We start from the raw sequence: 26816 nt of genomic DNA, 5'->3' as shown, positions 1-26816 counted from the left end.
TGTAAATATCTTTATTGAAATACAAAAATACGTGTGTAATATTTTTAAACCCAATAATAACAAAAATTAATTTATTACTATCTATTTTTCTTACAAGAAGGAAATTGCAGGAGTCCTACCAATTTTTTGATGAGATTTGTTTGAAATATTCATGAGGTGATTTTTAATAAAGATATAAAGCAGTTTGATGCACCCTGTGCCTATTTTTATTAAAACATTTTTTTACTTAAAAACTGTGATAATCAGTGCTGCTTTGTATCTTTATTAAAGATCACTTTACGAACCTGCGACTTTCTCTTCGTTAACGTACATAAAACTATATTCACAAAGCAGTTAAAAGAATAGATTATACAAACATGTAAATAAAAATTGAATGAAAGTATTGTTATAATTCCACTATTTGGAAAGTGACCGAATCTAAATGTTGAATCGTATAAAAACAGTTTAAAATCAACATTATTATAATATAAAATCGCCTTATAAAATACTTACATTTTCATACAAATTTGTTTTTTATATTAATTAGTACCCATTTTCCTAGTTAAATAATTTGTAATCATTTACTATGTAATTTTTCAATACAAACACTGAGCTGTTGAAGGCGCTGCAATAAGTGGCGCATATTAGCGCTCGAATGTCGAAGACCAGATTGCTCTCCACCTATTTCTTGTTTTTGTCCTAATTCAAAATGAAGTCGAGCTAGTCGTTCCTGCTGTTCTCGTATTTCTGTCATTTGTTCCATACTACAGTCTTTTCCTGAATTGAAATCATACTATTTAATTAAATGTTTCAATGGTATAAATCTACATTTGACATACCAAATGCTCGTAAATTGCCGCTGTGAAAATCTTCCAAAAGCTGTAACAAAGCTTGCTCCATACGCCGAACATCGGGAACCTCTGATAAAAAGCAATGATGTTTGCATGGCGCCATACCTTTATTTTATAATACCAAAATACAACCAAAAATCGGATGTAATGAGACTATATACGAACTTAAAATGGAAGTGTGCACAAAAAATTATAAATTTAATGCTAAAATAGTCTAACAAAAATAATAAGAACATATGCATGAAACCAGAAACGTAATTTGTGCAATACAAATTAAAATAAAATTAATATAAATGTATTTACCTTTATATATGAGGTGTAATTAAAATTAGCAATATATCTTTAAGCATGTATTCTACATATCTTAAGGATAAAAAAATGTCATGTATAAATAAGTTTCTAATATTTGGCCACTTATTTCAGTTACACTATGTATGATAATGTGTATAAACATTATGTAAATTTATTTAGGAAAATTAGTTTATAGCTTCATAGTAATAGTTTTAAATTTATTTTTGAAAGTATTTTTGTAACTCATAAACTTACCTTTATGTTGACGATTAATTCTTGATGGTTCTGGCCGATTTGGTTTCTGTTTTTCCTTTTCATTCATATAGCTTAGACGTGACTGGTTACCATAATTTGAAAGATTCACAGCTCTACCAGAAACCATAGATCCCTGACTTGTTGCCTGGCCAGAACTTCCTTTACTAACAATTGGTGATATTTGTGTACTACTTTCCCATAATATTTGTTGCTGAAACAAGGAGCTTTGTAGTTGTTTTATCATTTTATTTAAGAATTACCTTTTTATATATGGGCAATTAGTAAAAATAAAAATTTGATTTAATCTGTATAGCACTAAATAAAAATACAAATTAGTTATATTTTGGTAAAAAATTGATAAAATAAATATTAACTTCATACCGATACATGAGAACTATGTGTATCATTTTTACTTGGATGCTTAGACCTTGCTGGTGTCGAAGGTGGAGTAGCTTCTCCACCGTGACTTAATGGTTCTTCGCATTCTTCTTCTTGAACTAACTGTTGCAGTTCACAGCATCCAGATTCTTCAGCCATTCTGATAATTTATAATTTTAACAAAATATTGAACTTCCCACTGCTGTCAAAGATGAATAACTTATTATATAATCTTTTATTTTTGAAAAGTATTTTATAAAAAACAAAAAAACATTTAAAAACTCTTTTTAATACTTTTAAGCATTTATATACGTAACATATATACATTTGACACTTGGAAAAAACTCTTGAGATAATGGGTTAATCTTAATAAGGTTGGCTACACATCTTAATAACTGCCACAGTTTCATGTAATACACACTACATATTCGCCTATCTTTTTTAAACTTACAGCATTTGAAGATGATGTTGGAAAATTAACTTCTGCCAAGTATTAGTCTTATAGTTGAAATAGTTTTAAAGGCATTAAGTGTTAAACTGGGAAATCATTTTGTCCGATTTCTCGAAACCTTAATATGTAATATTTTGACAATATCGAGACTAGAGATTGAAATTACCTCTGGATGCTGTGAAATTAAAAAAAAATATAGATATGATTCAAACTAGCAAACATGTAAAACACTATCGTCATAAAGAGTGTATTCCATAAAAACCAACAAAGATGTTTGATCAGGTTCTCAATGTAAGCGTTCGAATACTTTCGTGTATGAGTGTATATGCAAACGAATTATCTGATTACTGTGTCAGAACTAGGATGGGAATAAAGAAAGAACATATGTAAATTAATAGTGCGAAAGGAAATTTTGTCTTTTATTGCACACGAGCTCCGTCACACATACAGTCGTCCGCTGACAGCTGACATGAAGTCTTGCGGGACGGCACAGGGGCAAAGAGAGTCGGACCACCCATTTATCTATCTCGCTTCCTTGCTCTCAGCCAGTGCACATGTCTCTGTAACTGTCGCGACGAATAGCGAGCTAGAGATCAATGTGTGCGTGGAAATACGTGCATCCCTTCTGCTTCTCCCGCATTCATTCCGCGAGACTTCAAGTCAGCGGAGGATTGTACAAATAATGTGGCCGCCATAGGGGGTTCTCCGTTAACCGCACTCTATGCATGTCGATAAAGAGGAGCAAAGAATTCTTTAGTCAAAAACATTACAATCTATAATTTATATTATGTGATATTTGTTTATTATACGTATCATATAACGTTGGTGACGGATGTAAATTGATCGTGTGTTTCTGAGGAAAAATTGACAAATATATTGTAATGGTCATTTTTATATACAATATAATTCTAAATAATAGCTGTTTCGTATATTACATTTGGGACTTGTTGGGCAAAATGTAATTTTATTTACATTGACCCAATACTGTATTTGTTTCAACGGCCGGTTTAAAAATGCTCCCGTAATTCGTATCCAACATTTATTTTAACATGCATATAGAATTCAGACTGCATTAAGAGTAATATAATCTCTCAACAAGTTTAACATACTCAAAAGTAAATATATATCACTTATATTATAAAATTAAATATATCGATTTAAGGTTTAGAAAAATCTGAATTTTGGTTACTTCAAATATTTTAGTTAACAGTCATTTGAATTATTAATATTTGAAATAGAAATCCTTTTCTTTTATATTATAAATATATTTGATGTGATCTATGGATAGGTACATGGCAAAATCCTGGTATAATAGAAAAAAATTAACAAGGATACTTTTTTCCATTCAAACAGGCCACTCTAAAACTAATACATAATGTTTAAGTCAACTACTATATTATCAGAAAATTTTCCAATTAATGTTATAAGGTATAACATGTTCCGTAATTCTAAATTTTGATTAAAACCTGTTAGTGAATAATTTTTATATTATTTAGCCTTGAAGGTAATATTACAGATGTTTTCGTAAAACCAAGCTTTACAATAGGGGAAATCAAAACAATTGCAATTAATCATTTTTATGGTCATGATACAGCAAAAATGCTATTGCAATTTCGTTTAATTCATTCATCTAAGTTCACGCAGCTTGTAGATGACCATAACATAAATGATGAAAAAATTAATAAATATGGTAAACTATCAATACAATGATGTTTTACATTTAATTTATATATATGCTAAATAAGGTACTTAAAGTTATTACCCTAATTTATATTAATATTGTTACTTCTACAAAAAAGTGACTTCTAATTTTTTAAACAGAAACTTTAATTACTATAGGTTTTTGAGATCAAACATTTATATTTGTTTACATAAAGAAGTAGAAAGAATGAATTAGTCTCACATATAATGATATTGGTATAAACCAAAGTGGTAATTTCGAGTACCTTATTCTATATAAAAATAAAAGAATGATTTAATTTTTTAGACACGTTAATATTAGTAGAAATTCGTACAATACCTGTAAAAGAAAACTTGTTTGAAGATGCTTTAAAAGGTCCAAATGAAGAAGCGATATTGCAAGTAACCAATAATTTACCAGTACGTAATCCACCTCGACCTATTTCATCCATTGAATGTCCTGCAGATGTAAGTATATATGATGATATTTTCATCCAGTGGAAATTAAATATTTTATGTTTCGCATTATAGTTTCAGAATGAAGTACAGAAAATCTTAATAACGCTTGTGAAAGCATCAGCAAAGATTCTAATGCATAGCTCGGAAACACAAAAGTTTTATAATATTTTAAAAGAGAAACTGAAAGCAAGATGTAAACCAACTATTGATCCAAATGCTGTAGACACTCTTATGAAAATGGGTTATTCGCATACAAAAATTCTGAAAGCTCTTCGTTTACGAAAGTATAAATATTTTATTGGATTAATGCATAAGCTTTTTTGTTGTCTGAATAATTACACTATGAATTACACTGCATACATGTAAATAAAATTAGGAATTATACGTCATTGTTGTATATACGTATTATACGTAATTATATTATTATAAAATCGCTTTAGCAGATAAAAAGATAGAAAACTAATGCATTTACCTAGTACCATTTAACTCTGTGTTTATAAGTGGTAATAAGTCAAAAGTAATGTTATACAGAAAGTTTCAATTTATTATAGATCAAATTTAATAGAAGCATTGGGGTGGTTAATGGAACATCAAAATGATCCAGATGATGATGATTATGATGATGATTTAGACCTGGTAAGTAATGAAAAAGATAATTATAAGTATGTTGCAGATCCCAGTTCACCTACTAGTGCAAAAAAGAAATCTTTTAAAGATGCGTGTATTGAATTATTTAAAGGAGGTAATTACCCCAAAACTTTATACTGCATTTTATTTTATGTAAACCTTTTAGTAACATAAATAACGAAATTAATGAACATTTATGCTAAAAATTAGAAGTGAGTGCTCAACTTTGTTTTGTACTTGTATCTAAGTAAAATGGCAATTATATAGAAAGTCAAAATTTGAAGAATGATGGGAACTTAATCGGTATAGTAGACCTCATACTTGAAAGTTTTCATCGCTATAAGAAAATGGACTTCAAACCTAATTCTAGTGCAGTAAAATCGCTTCTAGAAATGGGATTCGAAGAAAATAGTATTATTGATGCGCTAAAAATTACTGGAAACAATCAAACTAATGCAGTGAGTAATACAACATTAACTTAATCGAATTTGTATTATTTATAAATTTTATTTTAATGTTTTCACTTCTTTCAGTGTGAATGGTTGCTTGGAGAACGAAGACGTAGTTTACAGGATTTAGGTGAAGGGCTTGATCTTCAAGGTCCAATTTATAAAGCAATCATTAATAATCCGCATATTCAGCTTAGTCTTACAAATCCTAAAATGTTACTAGGTAAAATTCATTATTTTTATTGATACATATCATTTTACATAATTTAATGTAATTAAATATTACAATATTTAATTATTAAATAGAACATCATTTTTTTTAGTGTATTTATCTATATTGGAGACACCAACATCTATGAATGTCTGGATTAATGATCCTGAAGTATCACTAATCATTAATCGAATACATAGAATATACCATGCTGAAAAATATGCCATTCAAATGAATCGATATGCAGCTAATTAATATTATTTCAAGCATCATGAACTATTAAATAAATATTTCGTTACAAATTTACAGTGAAAATTTGTATAAATTATTATAATAATAATAATAAGTACAATCTGTGGACTAGACTATTTGTTCCATATAAGTAGTAAATGTTATTAATATTTTAAAAGCAGAATTTACTTTAATGATACATTTATTGAATATTCATTTAAAATATTATAAATTAGTATTTTTAAAAGTTGATCATTGTGATCCCACCTTTTATCCAGTGAGTGCAGCTTTCATTCCGTTAAAAAACAAAAGAATTTCTGTAATTCCATTTCCTAATTCCTATCGTAGTAAACGCTATAATCTTTTTCTATAACCTTTTCTTGTGACGAACCACAGATACGGATTGTGTACGACCGAAAAATATTTCCAATCATTAATATTACTATAAAAATATATTACTCATGAATTTAATTTATTTATAAAAGCTTTGTCTGCAACAGAAAAATTCTCAATTTGTCAAGAAATAAGTCCTACTTTGTGCACGAAGATAATTTCACATCGGAACTTGAGATTATATATATAAAAAGATAGATAGGTTTATTTAATAAATTTATTCTAAAGCTTATTTGTAAAATAAAAGAAACTGCACTGCTATTCGAAAGATTGCACCGCCATTTACGTCAGAAGACAACGAACTATTTCTCGACAAATTTGGACATTTTGCTGTAGATGGTGCTTCAAGTAATATTCCGTAATGCAATGAATTCTATTTTACTATAAAAAAAATATCGCCGCAGGGGAATAATTTAAGGAAGATATAATCACAGACAAGGTATACGAGTAGACCTTTCACCCAATGTATTTTTTCGGCCCGTTTCTCCGGGGTCCCGGGACCCCATTACCATTTTCGTGTCACTCGCAACGTTATCAACAGATTTAGAAATTAACACAAGAGGAAGTGAGATAGAAAATGAAATTATAGAAATTTTATTATTTTTTAACGGAATGAAAGCTGTACGGTCCAGAATTGGGCATCAATCGATTAATTTCATTGGAGTAACCAAACGATTAAGATTATTTAAAGATTTCAAGATTATTAAAATACGTAAGGATGTACCTCATTGACAACTAAATCCTTATTTATTTAAAAAATAATTCGGTATAGCAGTCAGATTGGGTCATCAAAGTCCATAAGGTGAAAGGTCTATTCGTATACCTCGTGTGTGTTTCGCATAGCATCAAAAGAAAAACGGTAGCTTGGAATGTTTATTGTATTTCTTTTACAATCACGATTACTACCTAGGGTAACCTCGACGAGAATTTTTTTCTCGAAAATGCGTAGGATTTCAAGGATATGTCTATTACCAAAAATGATTCTAATTGACCCCCGCAACCGAAAATAATTTTTCCAGAATGATTTGAAATTTTTTAATATAATATTTATAATCGTTTTAATATTTTTAAAAGTTTCCAATTGGCCGACACGAGAATTGTTCTCGCATGTTTCGATATTAAACCCCTCGATGCTTGAATATTTTCCAAATTTACGATCCAAAATACACAACTTCTCTTCGTATGCATTAATACGTGTTTTGTTGGGTGTTGCAATATATTGTTTTGCGATTTTAGTGACGCAGTTTACGTATCTTTGTTAGAATCCTGTATAATTTACTGATAAGAAAAGAAAGGTGAAAACTTATAGAAAAGAAAGTATCGTATAAAGGACAGAAAATCGAAGAAATGAATACGTGATGTATAACCTTGGTTCTCGACAGAAATTCAAAGAAATTTTCAGTCTCTTCGAATTTGTCCATATTGTCATACCTATTGTTTGCAATAATTATTAATTAATATCAAGCAATAGTTAAAATAATGCTTGATAGAATGGGTTGTACAAATAATTGTTTTTGATACCCTTTCGCGTGGAATATTCATTTTTTGGTCGAAGAAACGAATATGTGATTTACATGTCTGACCTTGGTTCTCGTTAGAAATTCAAAGAATCCTTCAGTCTCCTGAAATTTAACCATATTTTCATTCCTATTGTTTCCAACAATTATTAATTAACATCAGGCAATAGTTAAAATAATGCTCGATAGCTTGGGTTGTATAAATAATTGTTTTTAGTACCATTTTGCGTAGAATATTCAATTTTCGGTCAGAGACACGGTTAACTGTTATTGGATTGGTGAACTCGTCAAGGACGGTCTTCCCCACCCCTATAACTCTGCTGCCTGAGGCTGAGTTACACTACCGGTGACGAGCTCACTCTTTCTCCTCTGGGCTGGCGGACATAGCGGAACGTCACGTCGTGGGACTGTTTACATATTTCACTTCTGGTTCCTTGCTTGTAAATGTGTTTGTTCCTATATTTTATTCTTGTCTTTGTTACGAGCGGGAGCGCGAGATCCTGGATTCGGTCGAGGGGCAGTACTCGACCGGTGGTTTTGGGTATGGTTAGGAAAAGAAAGGAGGTCCGGACGAACCAGGGGCTCTATACCCTGGGAGCCGTAGGTGGAGGTTACGTGGACGAACCAGGGGCTCTATACCCTGGGAGTCACGGGGTTAGATTTATAGGGAAAATGAATGGTTTCACGGACGAACCAGGGGCTCTATACCCTGGGAGCCGCTAGTAGGAGTGGACGAACCAGGGGCTTTATACCCTGGGAGCCACGTAGGGTTTTAGGATGTTTTAGGATCTTGCTCTCTGTCGTGATGGTACACCTCGAGCGGTAAAGGTGTACCGGGTTCGTGAGATACCCCTAGCCTTACGGTTAATATGGTTCAGGGTTGCCTTGAGTGAATAACACACGTAAGGAACAATAACTTGAATATATATTTTTGACGATGCTCAAGTACAGCTATGGGTTTACAAGAAGTTGTACAATTGCTAAATTGCCTCGAAGGCGAAAGATTCGTTATCGGCTTTTAACGCGGCGCGTTCGCGGGAGCTCTACTCGATTAATGGACACTCACTGATAAACCGCTAAGGTAGATAGTCGTAGATAGTTGCTTGAAGGGGATTATAGCCCGATCTTGCCCTGAGTGTCACAGTAACGTCGTGCCAAGAGTTTAGGTAAAACTGAGCTCCCCGAGTAAGAAACCGCGGCCCTTATATAGTTGAAAATGCCCAGTACTAAGGCGGGGCATTACCATAAAAGGCAATGAAAATTGGGCCGGGTGTGCGCATACGGCATGAGTCAACCCCGTTCAAAGGGTTGCTCGCTAGATGCTCGAGCCAACGCCCAAGTCACCAAACGTTTCAGCCCCATGCATGAATGATATGTAACATCTTAAATGTTGCTTACTGTATATGTTGTGCTCTTGTCTATGTCTATTTTACATCATTGGTTTCTCTGGGTCCATTTATTTTATTTCACAGCTTCGTGTTTCCCAATTTATTATATTTAACTCTTTAACTAATCGCAAATGTAGCCTCTTTTAGTTTGTTTCAGATTACTTATAGGCCTCTATTATCGTGGGACATCGTTGGACATCGCGGGACATTGTGGGACGACAACGCAAGGACATCGAGGGACTTTTATTTCCAGGTTAAATTTATTTTTAAGGCCGCGACACAGATCTTTATTAATGGAGGGTGGTTGGGAATCGGTTAAGGCGGGTCTCCACTCGCAGCAACCTCCACGTGGACCTGGGTAATATTATTTAGCGTTTAATTAATAATCGTATCACTCTTAGCTGGGTAATGCAATTATTCATTAAAAACTAAACAATATTAGCAAATTGGCTGCGATCCGCCTTGCATAGGTCATCATAAATATAGAGCTTCTTCACTAGGTTAGTTTTGATTCTCATTGATTTATCAAAGATTCAAGAGTATTGTCACAGACGAGGTGTGCGAGTAGATCTTTCACCCAATGTACTTTTTTGGCTCATTTTTTATGGGGTCTCGAAACCCCATCACCATTTTCGTGTCATTCGCAACAGTACCAACAGATCTAGAAATGAATTTTAATCTCTTCCATAGTGAACTCACATGTATTTACGCAACACTACAGCTGCTTGCCTATCAATACTAATTCAGTGAATAGTTTCTCAACTGACCGCCATCCATGTGAAGAGGACGCTAAAATCAGCTCCGAATTTTCAGGTCGGTATGGCAGTCAGATTTGGCCTCGAAAGTCCATAAGGTGAAAACACAGACGAGGTCTATACCTCGTCTGCGGTGCAAGGTCTACTCGTATACCTCGTCTGTGGTTATGTGTTCACAATAATTGGCGATTGTTAAATTAAATTGTAATTCCTGCCGTTCCGTTAGCGCTGTCGTCTTATTCTTTTCAGAATTCGGTAATGTCGCACGTGACACGAAAATGTATCGGATAATAAGTGTTTTCTGTACTTGCAAGGAGAGGGCAAGTCCTTCGGTTCACCGATTTTATCGAAACCTGGCACATTTGTTGATCTTGTTATTCTTTTCACGAATGGGGGCAGATAGTCAATGGTTGTCGAGATATTTGCGATTGAAGCTTTATTGTTTGTTGAAATATAATTGTAACTTCACTATTTAGGAAGTATGTCTCGTTGGTGACAACGCACTGTAATGTATACACTATATTATTCATCGACAGTGTCTCTATACGTCCGATTTGCTTCGTCGTTTGGGCGTTTGCGTACATATTCTGTCAACGATAGAAATATTTTTTTCATAGATTTCATAACTTTTGGAGGGATGGAATCGTCTTCATATTTTGGGAATCTCCCCTTGAAGTGCGCACGCACTTGAGTGATTAAAGTATACATGTACTATCGGTGGGACGGCCGCGTAGAACAGGTGGCGCTAGTGAAGGAACCACGGCCGAAATCGCGAGAATCAGTCAGTCGGTCTCGCGCCTTACGCGTGTGCGTGTCTGATTGTATGGGTTGTTCGCAGTACCGGGAAATCGTGTTTGGCGCTCGCGTATCGTTTTCCAAGTTGTTCGACAACGACGACAGTGACGACAGATTTCCTTAGGCTCTATCGCGCGAACATCCATCGGCGATTTGCATTTTGAACGGAACCAGGCTGGTCTAGGACAATGTCGGAAACGTGAAGGACGCCTCAAAGCGTCTGCGACAGGACGATGCAGAAATGGTAATTCAGAACGACATCACTACCAATTTTTTCCTTATTCCGATAACCGTTTCTTTGACAATCGTATAAAGCAGTGGTTCTTAATCGTTTTCTTTTCCACCCTGGACCTCTTATGGCAGTCTAATCTGAGCTTAGGACCTTTTCTATGCAATGTTCCTCAGAATAACGTTCTTAAATATTAGTTAAATCAATGTTTGAAAATTTGTACAGATCGCTTTACGAGATGAGCATGAGCTTAGGAGCAATGGTAGGAAAGATTCCGAAAATAACTGTTTCAAACTTGCTTACAAACAACATTAGAATCGTTCGGTTTTAATTGCAGCAACTTTTTGACTTTAAAATAAGCGAGTTTATCTTTAAGTGTGTATCTTTGATAGAATTTGTATTAGATGAGAGAGGGTCGTGGATCCGCGTTCAATTTTAATGCCGTCGAGACCAAATAATTGGTAAAAGAGTTCTGTAGTGTTTTCAAGTGTTTGAAAAATCCCTTTTTTTAAAAAAAAAAGGATTGTTAGGGAAGTTTCGATTTCAGCATTCAAAAGTTTCCAAAGACGTCGACCTCCACGCTTTTCTCCTATATCTAGCAGCTTGGATAAGAAAGCTTGTAATTTCTTTGTGCAAGATGTAATTTTAAGTTCAGGACATTGTCTCGAAAGATTTAATTTGGTCTAATAGTTACCGTTATGTTCGTTAGTATCGCGAAGATGAAGTTGATATTTTTAGGAATAATGCGTGCAACGATATGTAAAATTAAGAACCACTGGTATAAAGTGTCGCGTCGTTCAGCGAATCGTTTCATTTTCTGTGCGTTCTTTATGCTCTGTCGTTTGGAGGGAGGCTGTGAAGTTTCTTTTTGACGTACAGTGATCCCTTGCTAATGTTCGCGACGCGAATGTTATAGAGGGAGGTAGGGTTAATTACTTTAATTATTGACACCAAATTAAGAAAGTTTAAAAATGTAGGAGCATGTTTCAAATATGAAGCTGGAACAACCAATTTTAATGAAAATTATTCACGAATAGTAATATTTTTATATTAATTTTGTCAAAAGTTGCTTGTATTAAAGATTTTATTCTTATTAGGGAAAATTAGGGAAATCAATGTGAATGGGCAATTAATATTAAAATCAATTAATTTGAAATTTTTAAATATATTTTTATCATTAATAAATTTCAGAGTTTTACTAGATGGTATGATAATGTAAAATAAAAGAAATCGAAACTTCGATTCTGATTACTTTTTTAATGCGATTTTTATTTACGATTTTTAAAGTGTCAATAATTGGGTAATTCCTCCTATTATTTCAGGAATTGCTGACTGCGAGGAATTAGAATAATTAGAAATTATTTAAAAAGTGATTTAAGTGAAAAGGGCATAGAGCGAAAAAAAAATTATTTCACTTCAAATGTGTCTGACTTTAAATGAAACACACGAAATGGAAAAGTTCAACGTTATTTCATAGATGAAATTTGATTTTTATATTGCAGACAGAAAAACTGGTGTAAACGTTATTTAATATTATAGTTATGAGACAAGTACATACATAACATAGTAAATGATTTATTCGAAGTATTAAGAATTACTTTGGTACACATACATAATATTACTATTTTAAAAAACAAAGCACAGAATATAATAATTATTGATTGCTTCTAATATATTAAATTTTTTCTTATATGCAAGTTATTGTGAACATACTTTTTATCAATATTAACTAACATTTTTAATCTAAAATATAAAAAAATGACTTTCCTGCGTAAAATTTTGTTAAATTTTCAGTTTTAATTCAAAGTCAGGAACAATTGAAGTAAACAATTCCCCACTTTTTACTCTATGCACTTTCTCCGGTTCAATCACATTTTTAATAACTTTCCCATCAGGTTTGCGGTATACTATACAGGGTGTTCCACGCAACTGGAATAGGCTATACCTCCTAAACGGTTGGGAATAGAAAAATATGTTATAAGTCAAAGTTAAATGGTATCAGACGATGCGTAATATGCAACTAATTTTATGCACTTTTGTGCATTGATGCATCAGAAAAATGCAACTGCACCTTCTTTCTAAACGGAAACCTACATTTTTCACTACACCAGTCGATGTAGTTTCTTATGCTCTACATAAAAGTACTAACATAGTTATGCCCTAAACTTATTCGTTAGGATGTTATCGAAGATAAAAGTTCTCTGAATTATTTCGGTCTCTCAGCAAGCGTTCCGGTGTACTTAGGTTACAACAAGTGTTCGAACGGTCCTCCAATGCAGTCCAAGCATCTTTCCAACCGTTTCTTCATGTTGCGTAATGCGTTCCTGATGTTTCTTTCCGTAATTTTGGATATTACTTGTTGAAAGTACCTCATATTTTGCCGTACACTTAGAGGAATCCCTGTATCGTGGACGAGAACTGGTAGGTCGGATTCCAGAAAGTTTAGGTACCTTTGACCAGTCAATGTTCCGTTAAATAAATGTGGACCGATAATCCATTTGTCAGAAATTCCACACCAAACATTTACACTGTAGCGTATTTGATTTTTAGTGTTCCTTTTGAGGCGTGAATTTGCAACGGACCATGTATGTTCATTATGTCGATTGAACATCCCATTGTTTGTAAATGTCGCCTCGTCTGTCCACAGAATTTGAAATATAAAATGTTCATTTTCCTGAATACGCCGTAAGAAATATCGACAACAGGTCATTCTTCGGATTTCGTCACCAGGCCGCAATGTTTGCCCAACGGAAAACCGATAGGGATAAAAGTTCTGTGTTCTTAGAATGCGTTGAATCAAGAATTTTGAAATTCTACATTCTCTAGCCAGATCTTTCACAAATGCATGTGGTTTTAATTCGACGTTCGCCAGCACTACTGTCACACTACCTTCATTTTTAACAGCTGGTTTGGGCACGTCGCGTTTTGGTTTATGGAAAGACCCGTATTGACGTAAAGACTCCAGTTTGTAAAAATATGAACGCGAGGGCTGTTGCCTATTGGGTTACGTTTCTCGATACAGCCTTGCTGCCTCGGTACCATTTTGAGTGTATTTGCTAAACAAAATGATCATATCAACTGCTTCACTATTCGTAAATGCCATAATTTAAAAACACTGGAACAGCAAACGATCGCACACGAGTAGTAAATAGTTACCGAAGGAAATCTTAAGCTTACAGTGACATTATAAAGCAGCACAAACATTGTAAAGCAATACAAACATTGTAATGGATTCGGAGAACTTTTATCTTCGATAACTTCTTAACGAATAAGTTTAGGGCATATTCCGTGGGACCCTGGGGTTCCATGAAATAATTTTGGGGTTCCGCGAGACAAGATGTGATATAACATTAAAATAAGATTAGCTGCAATATTTTCATAGAAACGCATTCAAATATTAACAAACTATTAAATTAAACTATTAAACAAATTCAGTCAAATTTTGTTGCCAAAGGCATTATTGTTTATCTGTTGTTTCAAAGTCGTTTATTCTAAGATCAGCTCACTAGATCCGAACTGTTCTAAGAAAGTGACAGGCTGCCAGAAATGCATAGGTGCCTGAACGGTTTTTAAGGGTTCTACAAGAAAAAAAGTTTGGGAAACCCTGATGTAGAGCATGAGAAACTACATCGACTGGTGCAGTGAAAAATGTAGGTTTCCGTTTAAAAAAAAGTTGCATTTTTCTGATGCATCAATGCACAAAAGTGCATAAAATTAGTTGCATATTACGCATCGTCTGATACCATTTAACTTTGACTTATAACATATTTTTCTATTCCTAACCGTTTAGGAGGTATAGCCCGTTCCAATTGCGTGTGACACTCTGTTTAATGTGATATTTGGTCTTTTTTTACCAGCTTCTTTTTATTGTACATTTTTAATTGCTTTTGCCACGAGCAGTTCCATAGGTGGCCGTAGATGTTGTACGTAACATAAGACTCTGTATATATAATATAAAAAGAAATAATATATTTGGATTTGAAAATTATAATAGGATATAATTTTTGTCTAAATACAGAAGTGGAAAAAATTGGATTTTGGCCACGAAATGCCGGTTTCCAGAGCTCTGTGCCGGCGCCACGACGCTCTTGGCCGCGCTCTTTCAGATTTCGCGTATCGTTGCCAAGAGTTTCGTAACAGTGGCTGCCATGCATAGTCGACGGGAGTGCCATTGACATCGAGAATGCCAACCGACCACCTGTGGAAACGAACGTTCTAGCCAACCGACTGTCAACGCCGGTTGTCATTCTAACGTTGGAATTGTTTCCTGCACGCGAAGCATCAATGAGCGACCTTTCTCCACAGCCTAACCTTTTGTCAATCTTTTTACGCTCAGCAGTCGATACATACCTTACGTAATTTTTATTTTCCAACAATCTAAATCGTACCGAATCGATCTTTTGACTGAAAATTTTCTACATTCATCGTTTCTTCGTATCCCGGAGTTTATCCATTCGCCCAAAGCGTGCCATTATCAAATGGTGTGCAAGAACGTTCGAACCTCCGATTATTCTGGGGGCAAATTGTATAGAACACGTGTTACACGGAGCACGTGTTTCGCACGAGATCGTTCGGTTGCCAAAAATTTCGACCGTGTATGTGATCTCTCCCAGTAGCCAAGTAAAATCGAATCTTCCTTAAGGGGGGACACCACTGTGACTGATTGAAAAAATTGAAATTTTTTTATCTCCTTTCAATGGTGGTTTAAGAATGGCCCCCTAAAATATTAAAGTAAAATTCAAAAAAATGACAAAGTTACAGAAGATTTAGTAGATGTAGAACATGTAATACGCGTTACGTTTGAAACTAACTGCTCTTTACTTCGGGACATTCATTTGAAACTCTTATTATTTCTGCTGTGGTAAAGGTTTCATATGAATGGGAAGTGTTTTGGTCGAAATAACTATGTGAATCAAGAGTATTTAGTCTAAAGTGATAAGTGGTGTGAATGAAATCTACTAATACACGACTAACGCGATCCAACTGACAACTTATTTAGCTGTAATCCAATTTAACGATGGCTATTCAGGATTATTACAAATAATTAAGGTCCTCGATATTAAAATTGGACCACAGGCAGACGCATATCGACGCAAATAGGACACGTTTCGTTTTTCCGCTGCTCAGCGAAAACACAAAACAGCGACGCGTGACGTTCGGTTGAAGGAGGAATGAGATATAAATGAAGGAGACGACGATGATCTTTCTACAGAAGATACGTTTTAGGGTCTTGAAGTGGATGCCCTTTAGAAACTTTAAAAACTCTAACGTTATTTCATAGATAATTTGGTGCAAAACTTTAAACGTATTTTTCTCAAAATTACATTTTTCAAACTGGACGGCTCAATAATTCAGTCAATTTTCATTCGATTTACTTAAAATTTTGTGTGGTGGTTTCTAATACTACTCTCTTCACTTGTACTTACGAAATTTTCGATCGAATAATTAGTTTCGACGTGGTGTTAAAAGAAATATTGATTTTGTTACAGTGTTCAGAGATTCTGCCTTCAAATTTCCACCATTTTATGATAAATAATTATTTTAAAAAATCCGGTACATGCAATCGAAGCTACTGTCTTATAGTTAAAAAAAATTCTATGATTTCTTGTTTCACAACGTGCAGTGAAAATTGACACGTCCGCCCGTTTCTAACAAGTTTTCGGAGGCCTCTCACCCTGGTTCCTATTATAGCTATAATAATTAATATTTTTATACGAAATTTTTACAAGAAGCAATTCAAGAAATGTGCTTTCGAAAACATTAAACATTTACCAGAAAAAGTTTCATAGTTACGGCCAAAAAATTCTTGAAAATTGTCTTTCACAGTGATTTTCTTCCTTAATTTCGTCAAATAAATTTAACAAAACTTCACAAAATTTTCTTTCGTTTCGACGACCATCGCATCTGGGAACAACGAAAGTTAAATTTGTTTCTCTCAAGATGCTTTCGAACAATTTTCATATTAATTTTTGGTACACCGAGTGTATCGGATCAAAGGCGTTTCTCGGTTTTTAATATTCTCGATTATTACGGAAACTCGCGACGCTCGATAATAGTTGGATAACTTTGAACATGATTCATCCGATTTATTGACGTTTTCAAACTTGTTGGAAAATGTTATCGCAACTGGCTACCGCGGAATGGTTTCGCGACTTGGAAGCTGCTAGCACTCGTGCCAAAATCGCTTCCGTTAGACGAATATTGCGGAAGCTTATCTCGTAACATCTTTAAAGCGGTCGCTGTTCGATTCCACTCGCGACTATCGCGCAGATTTCTTGGTTCTAGTAACCAGAATTACCCTAGACACAGAATGATAATGACAGAATAGAGATATCGTGTCGAAAAATCAATTCAGTTATATTTTTATTCAAATACAATCCATGTGTCTATCCAAATTTAAGGTAGTAGAGGAATTTTAATAAAAAAAAAAAAATACCTAAATACTTGCGAATGTAATTAGTATCTGAAATATACTCCGGTGTGAACATTCGTTAAACTTTATTTATCAAATGTTTCGACCCCACATTAAAATCCTCTTTCTCTCAGAAATAATCATTTTTCCCTTGTTGGTTTCTTGATCTTAATTTTAAAAATTTTGTTGTAAATTGGGCTGCTTCTTGTTGTATAAAAAATTCCAGCCCCCAATGAAAATTTCGACAAGGAACATCGAAAGCAATCGTCCACGATGGTTTGATTACAGTACACCCGCTTAGAAACTTTATTAATTTGGAACAAAAAAACGTTGGAACAGCTGTGCTATGTTTTTGCGTAGGCTCTCGAGGATCGTTCCAATAATAAAAACTTGGTTCGAATTAACGGGGGGAGTTACGATAAACGAACTTGTACCGAATCAACACGCCGCGATACACAGTGTTTATCAAAGGGAGACGTTCCTTTGATCCGGTTCGTCTCTTGACCGAGATTTTTTTCCGCGTTTATAACGGTTACGACGGGTAATAAAATTCCGAACGGAACAGCCACCGAAACCGGAAGTTACGCTCGTTCCGTAGTACGTACCCGAAGGCGAGGAGCCTCGCAATCGACGTTGAAACGTCGCCGACGCAAAGCGAAGGTCTGAGTGGCCACTTAAAATCTTACGGTGACGGAATCTCTGCGCCTCCGTAGATCGAATAAAATTATCTCTTCGAGTGCTCGCGGCTGCGAAAATTTTTACGGAGGGGAAACGCCATCGTCGACGTTTTAACTCGTTAGAAAAAACGATCGCCCATCGCGTCACGTTTTCGTTCACTGAAGGCGAATTGTCAAGTCTACAAATTAATTTCGGTCCCTGTTTCGTGTTTAAATTTTGTTATACTCTGTATAAAACAGTAAATTATACATAAAGGGCGTTTAGAAAAAAACTATTATCTCTGAAATGATCGGAAATACTACAAAAATGTTGTAAGGAAAAATTAAAGGGCATCGAGAACCTGCATCCTGGAGGCGAATTGTGAAATCTACGAATTAATTTCAGTGCCTCTTTCGTCCTTAAATTTTCCTATTCTCTGTATAACAGTAAATTGTAAATTGGGGGCGTTTAGAAAACACCATTATCTCTGAAATGATTACTGAAATGAATATTACAAAAATGTTATAAATTTAAAGGGCATCAAAAAACTGCATTATTTTAAACGATGTATAATTATTACTGCATTGTTTTAATTTTGAAATTTCCGTTACCAAGTCTTCCAATCTTACGATCAGAAATTTTGTCTAATAAGGGTCGAAGAAGATGTATATTTTAGTAAATCAGTTATGCTCTATGTAAAATGATAAACTATAAAATTTTAATGGGAGATTCTAAAGGCCAAAATAAGACGAAAATCAAGAATATAAAAAAAGTTATTAAAAAAATAAATTAAAAAATTTCAAATCACCCTGAAAAAATTATTTTCTGTTGCGGGGGTCAATTATAATCATTTTTGGTCAATAGACATACTCCCGAAATCCTACGCACTTTCTAGAAAAAAATTCAGTACAGGCAGAGCTTTAAACGTTAATAACTTTTTAACGAAGCCTTCATCAACAAATTGGTATTCTTGATTTTCGTCTTATTTTGGCCTCTAGTATCTCTCATTAATTATCGATCGCATGATAATATTGCTTATTTTGAATATTAGAGCATATTATGAGTATTGGACGTGGTGCATAACCGAGTATTCTTTTTTTCATTGCCAAACGAGAAGACATTAACCACTAAAAAAATGTCTTATATTACTTCTAACTGTGATACAAATAACTATGATTAAAAATAATGTTTATTATTTAATATTCTCTTACATTCTTGGCAATAAATAATGATTTATAGAAAATTTGTGGTTATTTGTTCAGTTATGCTCCTTACTGTATGTTAGAAAAATAATAGCAGCGTTAAAAATACGCGGTATAAATTTGAAAATATTCAAAAGTAATGTTTCATCGTGCGATGATTTAGTGCCACAAAGTCTAATTTTGTGGAGTCTGTTTCATTTAAATTTGAATTTTGTTTTACTTTGATTTCAACCTCGTTAAATCGTTGAATTGCGCTGCTCTGTCTCGCGCTGTATTGTTTTGTAGTCCGTGAAAATGTCGCGTTTTATATTCAAATTTGTGGGATCAAAGTTCGAGCGACTCGAGGAATTTTCCGGAAAAGTCTAGGGAAAGTAGGTAACGGAAAGTTAAGGTCAACGATGTTACGGAGTTAATAGTTATCGTAAACTCGAATGACCTTACGTAATATTGTCGATGGCTGCGCTAATCGTAAACTGTTTAAGTGCACCCCTGGAAAATGTTAATCCCCGTGCACGATCCGCATCGGTTATGCTAATCACGTAATAGCAGAACGCGTCTGCAGGACTATCTCATCTCCGTAGCTTTTTAACTCCCGCCATTCGATTAAGTTATAAGTTCAGTTTAACACGAATACGTTTAACGTGGAACGGTGCACCCTTATAAATAGTATCGTAACGTCTTATTTACGGTTGCAACCATAAGTTTCGAACTAGAATTCATATCTAAAATCGTCTGACAAATCATGCAAAGACTAAGGAGGTGATAATTCTGTGAAAATTAGTCCAGAAATTAGACCATCTTCTTATTTTTTCAGTGCTTTTCGTATCATAAATTACTCTCAAAATTACTTCAGTAGTTCACTGATAGATAAACCACCATTCATAGTAGTAATTTCTATTTCGAACCAGCCTTATCATATCAGTTTACGATAGACACACAGCGTATCCGTGCCACTATCGAAAGCAACGCTGAACAAAGCGTAAGGTAAGCTAAGAAAGCTTTGGATATATGATACAGGATTTCAGTGGACGAGATAATTCTCGAACGCTGCTAAAAATAATTGGTGGATTACTCTTGTGAACAGTCTTAATCCAGCAGATTAAACTCCTTTCAACAAACGCGAACACTAAGAGCGGAATGCTTAGAGATGTTTACAAAAGTTAAGACGACAAACTGTTGAATATAGATCCTCGGATAGCTGTTTCGGTCAATAATTCGTTAAACGTAAAATAAAAATCTCGTTCCCCCCGTCGTAAAAAAAAATTATACGATGCGATTGAAAGGTAAATCTCGGGAAACTGAAAATTTCAACTGTACCCATTCTGGCGCGAGACATTGCAAAATAATTCCATTCTGATAGTTTGTAGTCCTGTTGCTTTAAAACCGCGGTTGATCTATATTGAGAATAGGACTTTAAATCAAACTACAAAAATGTAAATAATGGGTGTATAATTTATATTATTTATACTATTGTAGATTATATGAACCCTTTCGAATGTTTTTAGGAATAACGTTTTCAAATATTAGTTACAAATGTTGGAAACCCTGACTTGCTCAGATATGACACTCCAAACTAGTTCAAACGGAATGAAAATCTGTAAAAGACCTAGATAAACACACGAGTAACCCTAGAATCATCCGAGACTTTTCCAAGATCGATGAATTTACCCTTAGATTTCCATCTTCGACAAAATTTGTTCAGTTGATTGTTGCTTTCGAGAAACAAATTTCGCTTTATTCGAAAATTGTCTTAAATTTTGCCGTAAGCAGACGCTTATAGTTTTCGAACGGATCGTTCCAATTATACCCGGAGTTTCTAATTACTCGGTCCGCGAAATTGTTCGCAATATCAACTGCGAACGTTCCTGGGATTAAACCGATATCAGCCCGAACTTCTCGGTCAGAATCCTGGATTTTCCAGCGACGCGACACTAAACGACCGGATACGATTATGTTGCCTGTAATTAATTGTCGCGTTACGTCGTTTTCCGTCCAAGCTTATCGATAACTGCCCCCCCCCCCTGCCCCGTTTGCAATAAAGATAACTCTGGCAGTTTTAGCGACGTTTATGGAAAACTTCCGACGCCCAACGGACTTGTGGCGTGTCGAACTTCCGGGTAAAGTTTAATGAAATCTACAAGGGAGAATTTATCGCAGTATCGGGACACCGACATCTCGAGATTTTCATTACCGAGCCTTCCAAGATTACGGTCGGAGGACAAAATTATAGGACATCTCATGATTCGAAATTTTGTCTAATAAGAGTCGAGGAAAATGTACATTTTAATAAATCAGCATTGTATAAAATGATAAACAGTAAATACAGGATGTTTAAACGTTAAATACTTACAGAGATGCAAAAATGGACGTTTGTTCTATATCCATTACATTTAAATGCACTATAATTTCAAAAAATAGAAACTATATAGAATCGAACACACGATGATATTGCTTATTTTGAATGTTGTAGCATTCATGTAATTTTGCATCGCAATAAATATGAATGCTATAGAAAAGCTATTATCTCCGAAACGATTAAAGATATCAAAAAGCATCGCAAGGAGAAACTAAAGGGCATCGAAAGCCTGCATCCTGGAGGCGAATTGTGAAGTCTACGAATTAACTTCACAACATCAGAAGAAGACAGCACGAAACCAGTCAAATTAAGCGATTTAAATATCAAGACTTCAGATTTAAAACCAACGAAATAACTCCTTAAACTCTCTGAACAAACCATCAAGAAATCAAAACGGCCCCCATCCAGGCTTTCCCCTTAACCCTGCACCCTTAACAAAATCGATGATATGCTCGAACCAGCCAAAAAGTATACAGGGTGTTTAGCCACCCCTGGTAAAAATTTTAATGAGAGATTCTAGAGGCCAAAATAAGACGAAAATCAAGAATATCAATTTCTTGACTGAGGCTTCGTTAAAAAGTTATTAAAAAATTAAATTAAAAAGTTTTAAATCATTCTGAAAAAAGTATTTTCGGTTGCAGGGATCAATTACAATTATTTTTGGTGAATACACGTACCCCTGAAATCCTGCGCTGTTTCGAGAAAAAAATTCTTTACAAAAAATACAATGTCTGACTCCGACATTCCGATTCCCCTGAAATTTTAAAATGTTTCAAATTATTCTGGAAAAATTATTTTCGGTTGTGGGGGTCAATTATAATCATTATTTATGAATACACATACCCCCGAAATCCTACGCATTTTGGAGAGAAAAAATTCCTTACCGAAAATCTAATGTGAGAGCAGAAATGCTTTCCCGAAATTTCGTCCGCATCTTTAAAATGTCATAACTTCTGAACGAATTAGACAATTTTAATGTTTAAATATGCAAACAACGGGTATTTTGGTGAAGAATATGTGGAAATTCCACAAATATCCGAAAACTTATTCTTTAACCCCGTAAAGTGAGAAAACCTACATAAAACTGGTCCAATTTTTAAAACAGCCATAAATCCTAGATTAGTGAACGTATCTCATTGAAATTTAATAGGCAAGTAGAGCTCATGGATACCTACAAAAAGTATTAAACAATTTTTCTGTACAGCGCCAACTAAATTTATCAAAAATGATAACCTAATATTTAAGAAAAATCGACAGAGGGTAGGTGCCTAAATTTTTCGACGAAAATGAAAAGTTTCAAGTCGTTCTGAAAAAATTATTTTCGGTTGCAGGGGTCTATTACAATCATTCTTGGTGTATAGACATATCCCCGAAATCCTGTGTATTTTCCAGAAAAAGAATTCAATACGGGCGGAACTTTATATGTTAATAACCTTTTAACGAAGCCTCCATCAACAAATTGGTATTCTTGATTTTCGTCCTATTTTGTCCTCTAGAGTCTCTCATTATAATTTTTCCTAGGGGTGGCCGAACACCCTGTATAAAATCAAAAATAAATACAACCATACATATATTAAACTACCTCCAAATTAAAAGTTTTCTAGAGAATGCAATCGGAGCACTAAACCCAATAGAGATATCAAAAGAATATACGACCAATACTCTAGCCTTGGCATAAATGCTGCAAAAAATTCGCCCTCTACTCAAAGAGCGAAGCGTAAAAAACAGGATAAGCCGACTGCAAAATAAGTAAACTCATACCCACAAAGAAAACAAAACACAAACTGGTCATCGGAAATAGAAAATGACTCCTCTTAAATATAAATGAAACATGCCTAATGGAAAAAACCGAACCACCAACCTGTAACCGATGCAACAAAATTATAACGAACAACCATCTACTACATATACGAATGTAGAAGATACTTCGTCCAAAGACAAAAATACAAGATACCATCACCTATAGCCTCAATGTCACAGAAACATATAGAGAATACCCTGAAATATCTAAAAGAAACCAACGCCTACCATAAAATATGTATAACCACACCAAAGAAAGAGAACCCAGCACCAAGTCATCGCTAATGACTCAAAGGTTGATGTAAAACATGAATTAAAAAAAAGATAACTGTTTTTCATGGATAAAAGAGAGGATTCACCACTCTTTCAATAACATTTACAAATTTTTACATCGAGAAACAGTAAAAATCAGTAGTAGTATAGAATCGAAAAAGTGTTATGGCTTCTACGATTCCAGCCGTTCTGTTCATTTAAAACAAAAACAAAAAGATTCTTAATCAGGGTACGCTGTTCTGCAGCAGGTAGCAGGACAGAAAAAAATTGATAATTAAAAAGAAGTCAACATCTTGGAGTTGAAATATCGATTTATTTTCTTGTTTTTAATTTTAGTGTTAAACGTTGCGAAGAGACGATCGCCAATGGGGGAGATTGGACCCATTGTTAAACGAAAGCTAGACTTTATTAGATTTTTAAATACACTTTGGATTTGTACACAATGATTTTCTGATTTATCGCGTTCGCGGTGTTAAGAAACGGACTGTAACGGGTCCAGGATCGACAACAAGTCCCAAAGCGATCGAAGTCGGTGTCAAACGACACCAAACGTGACACCGAGGCCGCGTTATTAGCAGGAGGATGGCCCAGGTTACATCCTCAACCTAAATCCCCATGGAAGTTTCGTTACTGAACGCCGGTAGCTCGTTAGAGCGACAGGATCTATCGGCGTACGAGACTGCGCAGCGATTGCATTAGTCGGTCTCTGTACGCCAGACAACGCCTCCTCGACGTTCTCGCCCGATCGAATTATATCGTTACACACCGATTGGCCCGAATCTCTGATGCGAAATAATGCGGCCCGCAGATTATGCTCGAGTTCGCGAACCTTCGTCGTCGCTCGACAAAGTCCTTACCCGTTACTTCCGCTCTCCGGGCGATATTTTCACCGATTGTTCCGAATGCTCGGTCGGGCTTATCCGACAGACACGCGTCGCTGAAAATTTTCAAACTAATGGGCGGAGGAACGAGAAACCGGCGCCCGATGTAGCTGCAAACATTGCAAGATAGTTTTAACCCTCGAGCACACGCGCTCAAATATTGGGTTGCTCGGAAAGTAGTTTCGTTTTCTTACCAACAGAGACGTTAATTGTATTTTTAACCAGCCAACTTTATTCTAAACCGTATTTTCATTAAGCAGGGTGTTCGGCCATCCCTGGAAAAAATTTTAATGGGAGATTCTAGAGGCCAAAATAAGACAAAAATCAAGAATATCAATTTCTTGACTGAGGTCTCGTTAAAAAGTTCTTAAAAAATTAAATTAAAAAATTTCAAATCATTCATGGAAAAATTATTTTTGGGTGCGAGGGTCAATTACATTCATTTTTGGTGAATAGACATACTGTCGAAATCCTATCCATTTTCTAGAAAAAAATTCGAGAAGGAGTGAAATTTTTCGACAAAATTAAAAAATATCAAATCGTTCTAAAAAAATAATTTTTGGTAGCAAGGGTCAATTACAATCATTTTTGGTGAATAGACATACTCCCGGAGTCCTACACACTTTCAAGAAAAAAATTCAGTATGGGCGGGACTTTAAACGTTAATAACATTTTAATGAGGTCTCCATCAATAAATTGGTATTCTTGATTTTCGTCCTATTTTGGGCTCTAGAATCTCCCATTATAATTTTTCCTAGGGCTGACCGAACACCCTGTATTACCAAATTATGTCCCATTACTTTGTATCTTCCATTTATTTTTCAATACCGCGAAAGAAAAAAGCAAGCTCTACTTGCAAGCACAGCTTTAACTGTTGAGGGGTTGAGGAAATAAATTAAATTTGTTGAAAGAAATTAACATTTAAAGTTCCACCAGTACTGAATTTTTTTCTTGAAAATGCGTAGGATTTCGGGGATACGTGTAATGGTCAAAAATGATTGTAATCGAGCCCTGCAACTGAAAATAATTTCTTTAGAATGGTTTGAAAAATTTTTTTTTCGCCAAAAAATTTCAGCACCTGTATTTTTTCCTTGAAAGTGGGTAGGATTTCGGAGTATGTGTATTCACCAAAAATGATTGTAATTGACCCCCGCAACCGAAAATAATTTTTTCAGAATGATTTGAAATTTTTTAATTTTATTTTTTAATAACTTTTTAATGAAGCCTAAGTCAAGAAATTGATATTCTTGATTTTCGTGTTATTTTGGTCTCCAGAATCTCTTATTACAATTTTTCCCAAGGATGGCCGAACACCCTGTATTTAGATGCCATTGGGAGGAAAAAGAATCGAACGATGGGAACGTAGAATCTTTCGCTTGACAGTCGACTGATTCTCTACCCAATTGAGTTATCTGTGCCGTCGACGAACGTTTTTTTTTCTCCTCGTGTCCCGTATATATTGTTTTCTTGCTCATTGTTTTTATCGTTAGACAAAGCTGTTTCGTCGTAATGATTGATCAAATGTTATTGTATATATCCGGTACGTGCTAGTTCGCTTACAATTAATGGATATTCTTGTCCGGGTAATGGGCAAGACTTAGAGCTCGTTAATAAGTTCTTGCTATCATATTTGAGATTGCCTTACGTAGAGTTTGATTGCTTCGAGGAAGTTCTTGTCGGTTCTCGGGCTATACATATAATTTGTATGCGTGCGCGCGCGCGCGCGTGTGTGTGTGTGTGTCGCGAAGATCGAACGTGGACGGATAATGAAAGATGTCGAAAATCGATGTTTCTAATGATTAGCTAGAGTGTTCCTTTTAAGGGGGGAGACTCATGTAAAATGGTAAAACGAGAAGTGATTTGACAATTTTTTTACAGCATAAGCGTTCGATGAAACTTTTCGCCACTTTCCACATATATTCTTTAATATTTCAAGATACAAATATTTTTTTTTCGTTACGTTTTATCGACTTTGGATGAAATAATAAATGTTATTCCTTATGTTGACGGCGTTGATCGGCGTGGAGTCTAGCATTTTTTTTCTTTGATCTAGAATAAAAAAATCGAACGACATTTTGTTCGTTATAGTACCATGCGTTTAATTGTATATTGCCACGAAAAAATTTGAGGATTGGTTTTTTTTTTATAATTTTGGATAATTTTTGGATAATTAATTTTTTTTTCGACGTATTATGCTGTTATATTTTGGAAAAGGTACTATACTTTATGTAAAATGTACGAAGAGAGTGTCACCAAGAAACAAATCAAAAGTAGTTTCCTAAACATTTTTATTTCA

The 26816-nt window shown here is 34.7% G+C and overlaps 3 protein-coding genes across 6 annotated transcripts in view; 2 read left to right on the top strand and 1 right to left on the bottom strand.

Annotated features, from left to right (window-relative positions):
* Positions 1 to 2704, bottom strand: LOC122403217 (coiled-coil domain-containing protein 28A). Of its 4 annotated transcripts, none has more exons than XM_043406584.1 (6): positions 2472 to 2704; positions 2206 to 2380; positions 1758 to 1914; positions 1377 to 1587; positions 819 to 935; positions 1 to 756 (listed from the first exon to the last, which is right to left on the bottom strand). In XM_043406584.1, the coding sequence occupies exons 2-6, from the start codon at positions 2208 to 2210 to the stop codon at positions 557 to 559; spliced, it is 690 nt and encodes a 229-aa protein (XP_043262519.1). In that variant the 5' UTR covers positions 2211 to 2380; positions 2472 to 2704; the 3' UTR covers positions 1 to 556. The 4 variants fall into 4 exon arrangements, with proteins under 4 accessions (XP_043262519.1, XP_043262520.1, XP_043262522.1 ...); XM_043406585.1 differs by having other exon boundaries at positions 2654 to 2672; XM_043406587.1 differs by having other exon boundaries at positions 1758 to 1956; positions 2206 to 2704.
* Positions 2705 to 2875: 171 nt separating this feature from the next.
* Positions 2876 to 5886, top strand: LOC122403221 (ubiquitin-associated domain-containing protein 1). The gene is made up of 10 exons (XM_043406593.1): positions 2876 to 3320; positions 3494 to 3633; positions 3702 to 3895; positions 4193 to 4353; positions 4417 to 4628; positions 4896 to 5086; positions 5239 to 5274; positions 5362 to 5429; positions 5505 to 5643; positions 5744 to 5886. The coding sequence occupies exons 2-10, from the start codon at positions 3581 to 3583 to the stop codon at positions 5884 to 5886; spliced, it is 1197 nt and encodes a 398-aa protein (XP_043262528.1). The 5' UTR covers positions 2876 to 3320; positions 3494 to 3580.
* A 4829-nt stretch (positions 5887 to 10715) lies between these two features.
* LOC122403201 (diacylglycerol kinase 1) overlaps positions 10716 to 26816 on the top strand; it is an 85899-nt gene continuing 69798 nt past the window's right edge. The window contains exon 1 of the mRNA XM_043406564.1: positions 10716 to 10954. The gene's annotated coding sequence lies outside the window, so the exon portion shown is untranslated. The remainder of the gene's footprint in view (positions 10955 to 26816) is intronic.

This window comes from Colletes gigas, unplaced genomic scaffold (assembly GCF_013123115.1).
Source record: "Colletes gigas isolate AHSC1104 unplaced genomic scaffold, ASM1312311v1 Colletes_gigas_Sc00047, whole genome shotgun sequence".
NCBI lineage: Eukaryota > Metazoa > Arthropoda > Insecta > Hymenoptera > Colletidae > Colletes > Colletes gigas.
The sequence above is the reverse complement of the archived record's forward strand: the minus strand, read 5'-3'. Positions and strand labels throughout refer to the sequence as shown.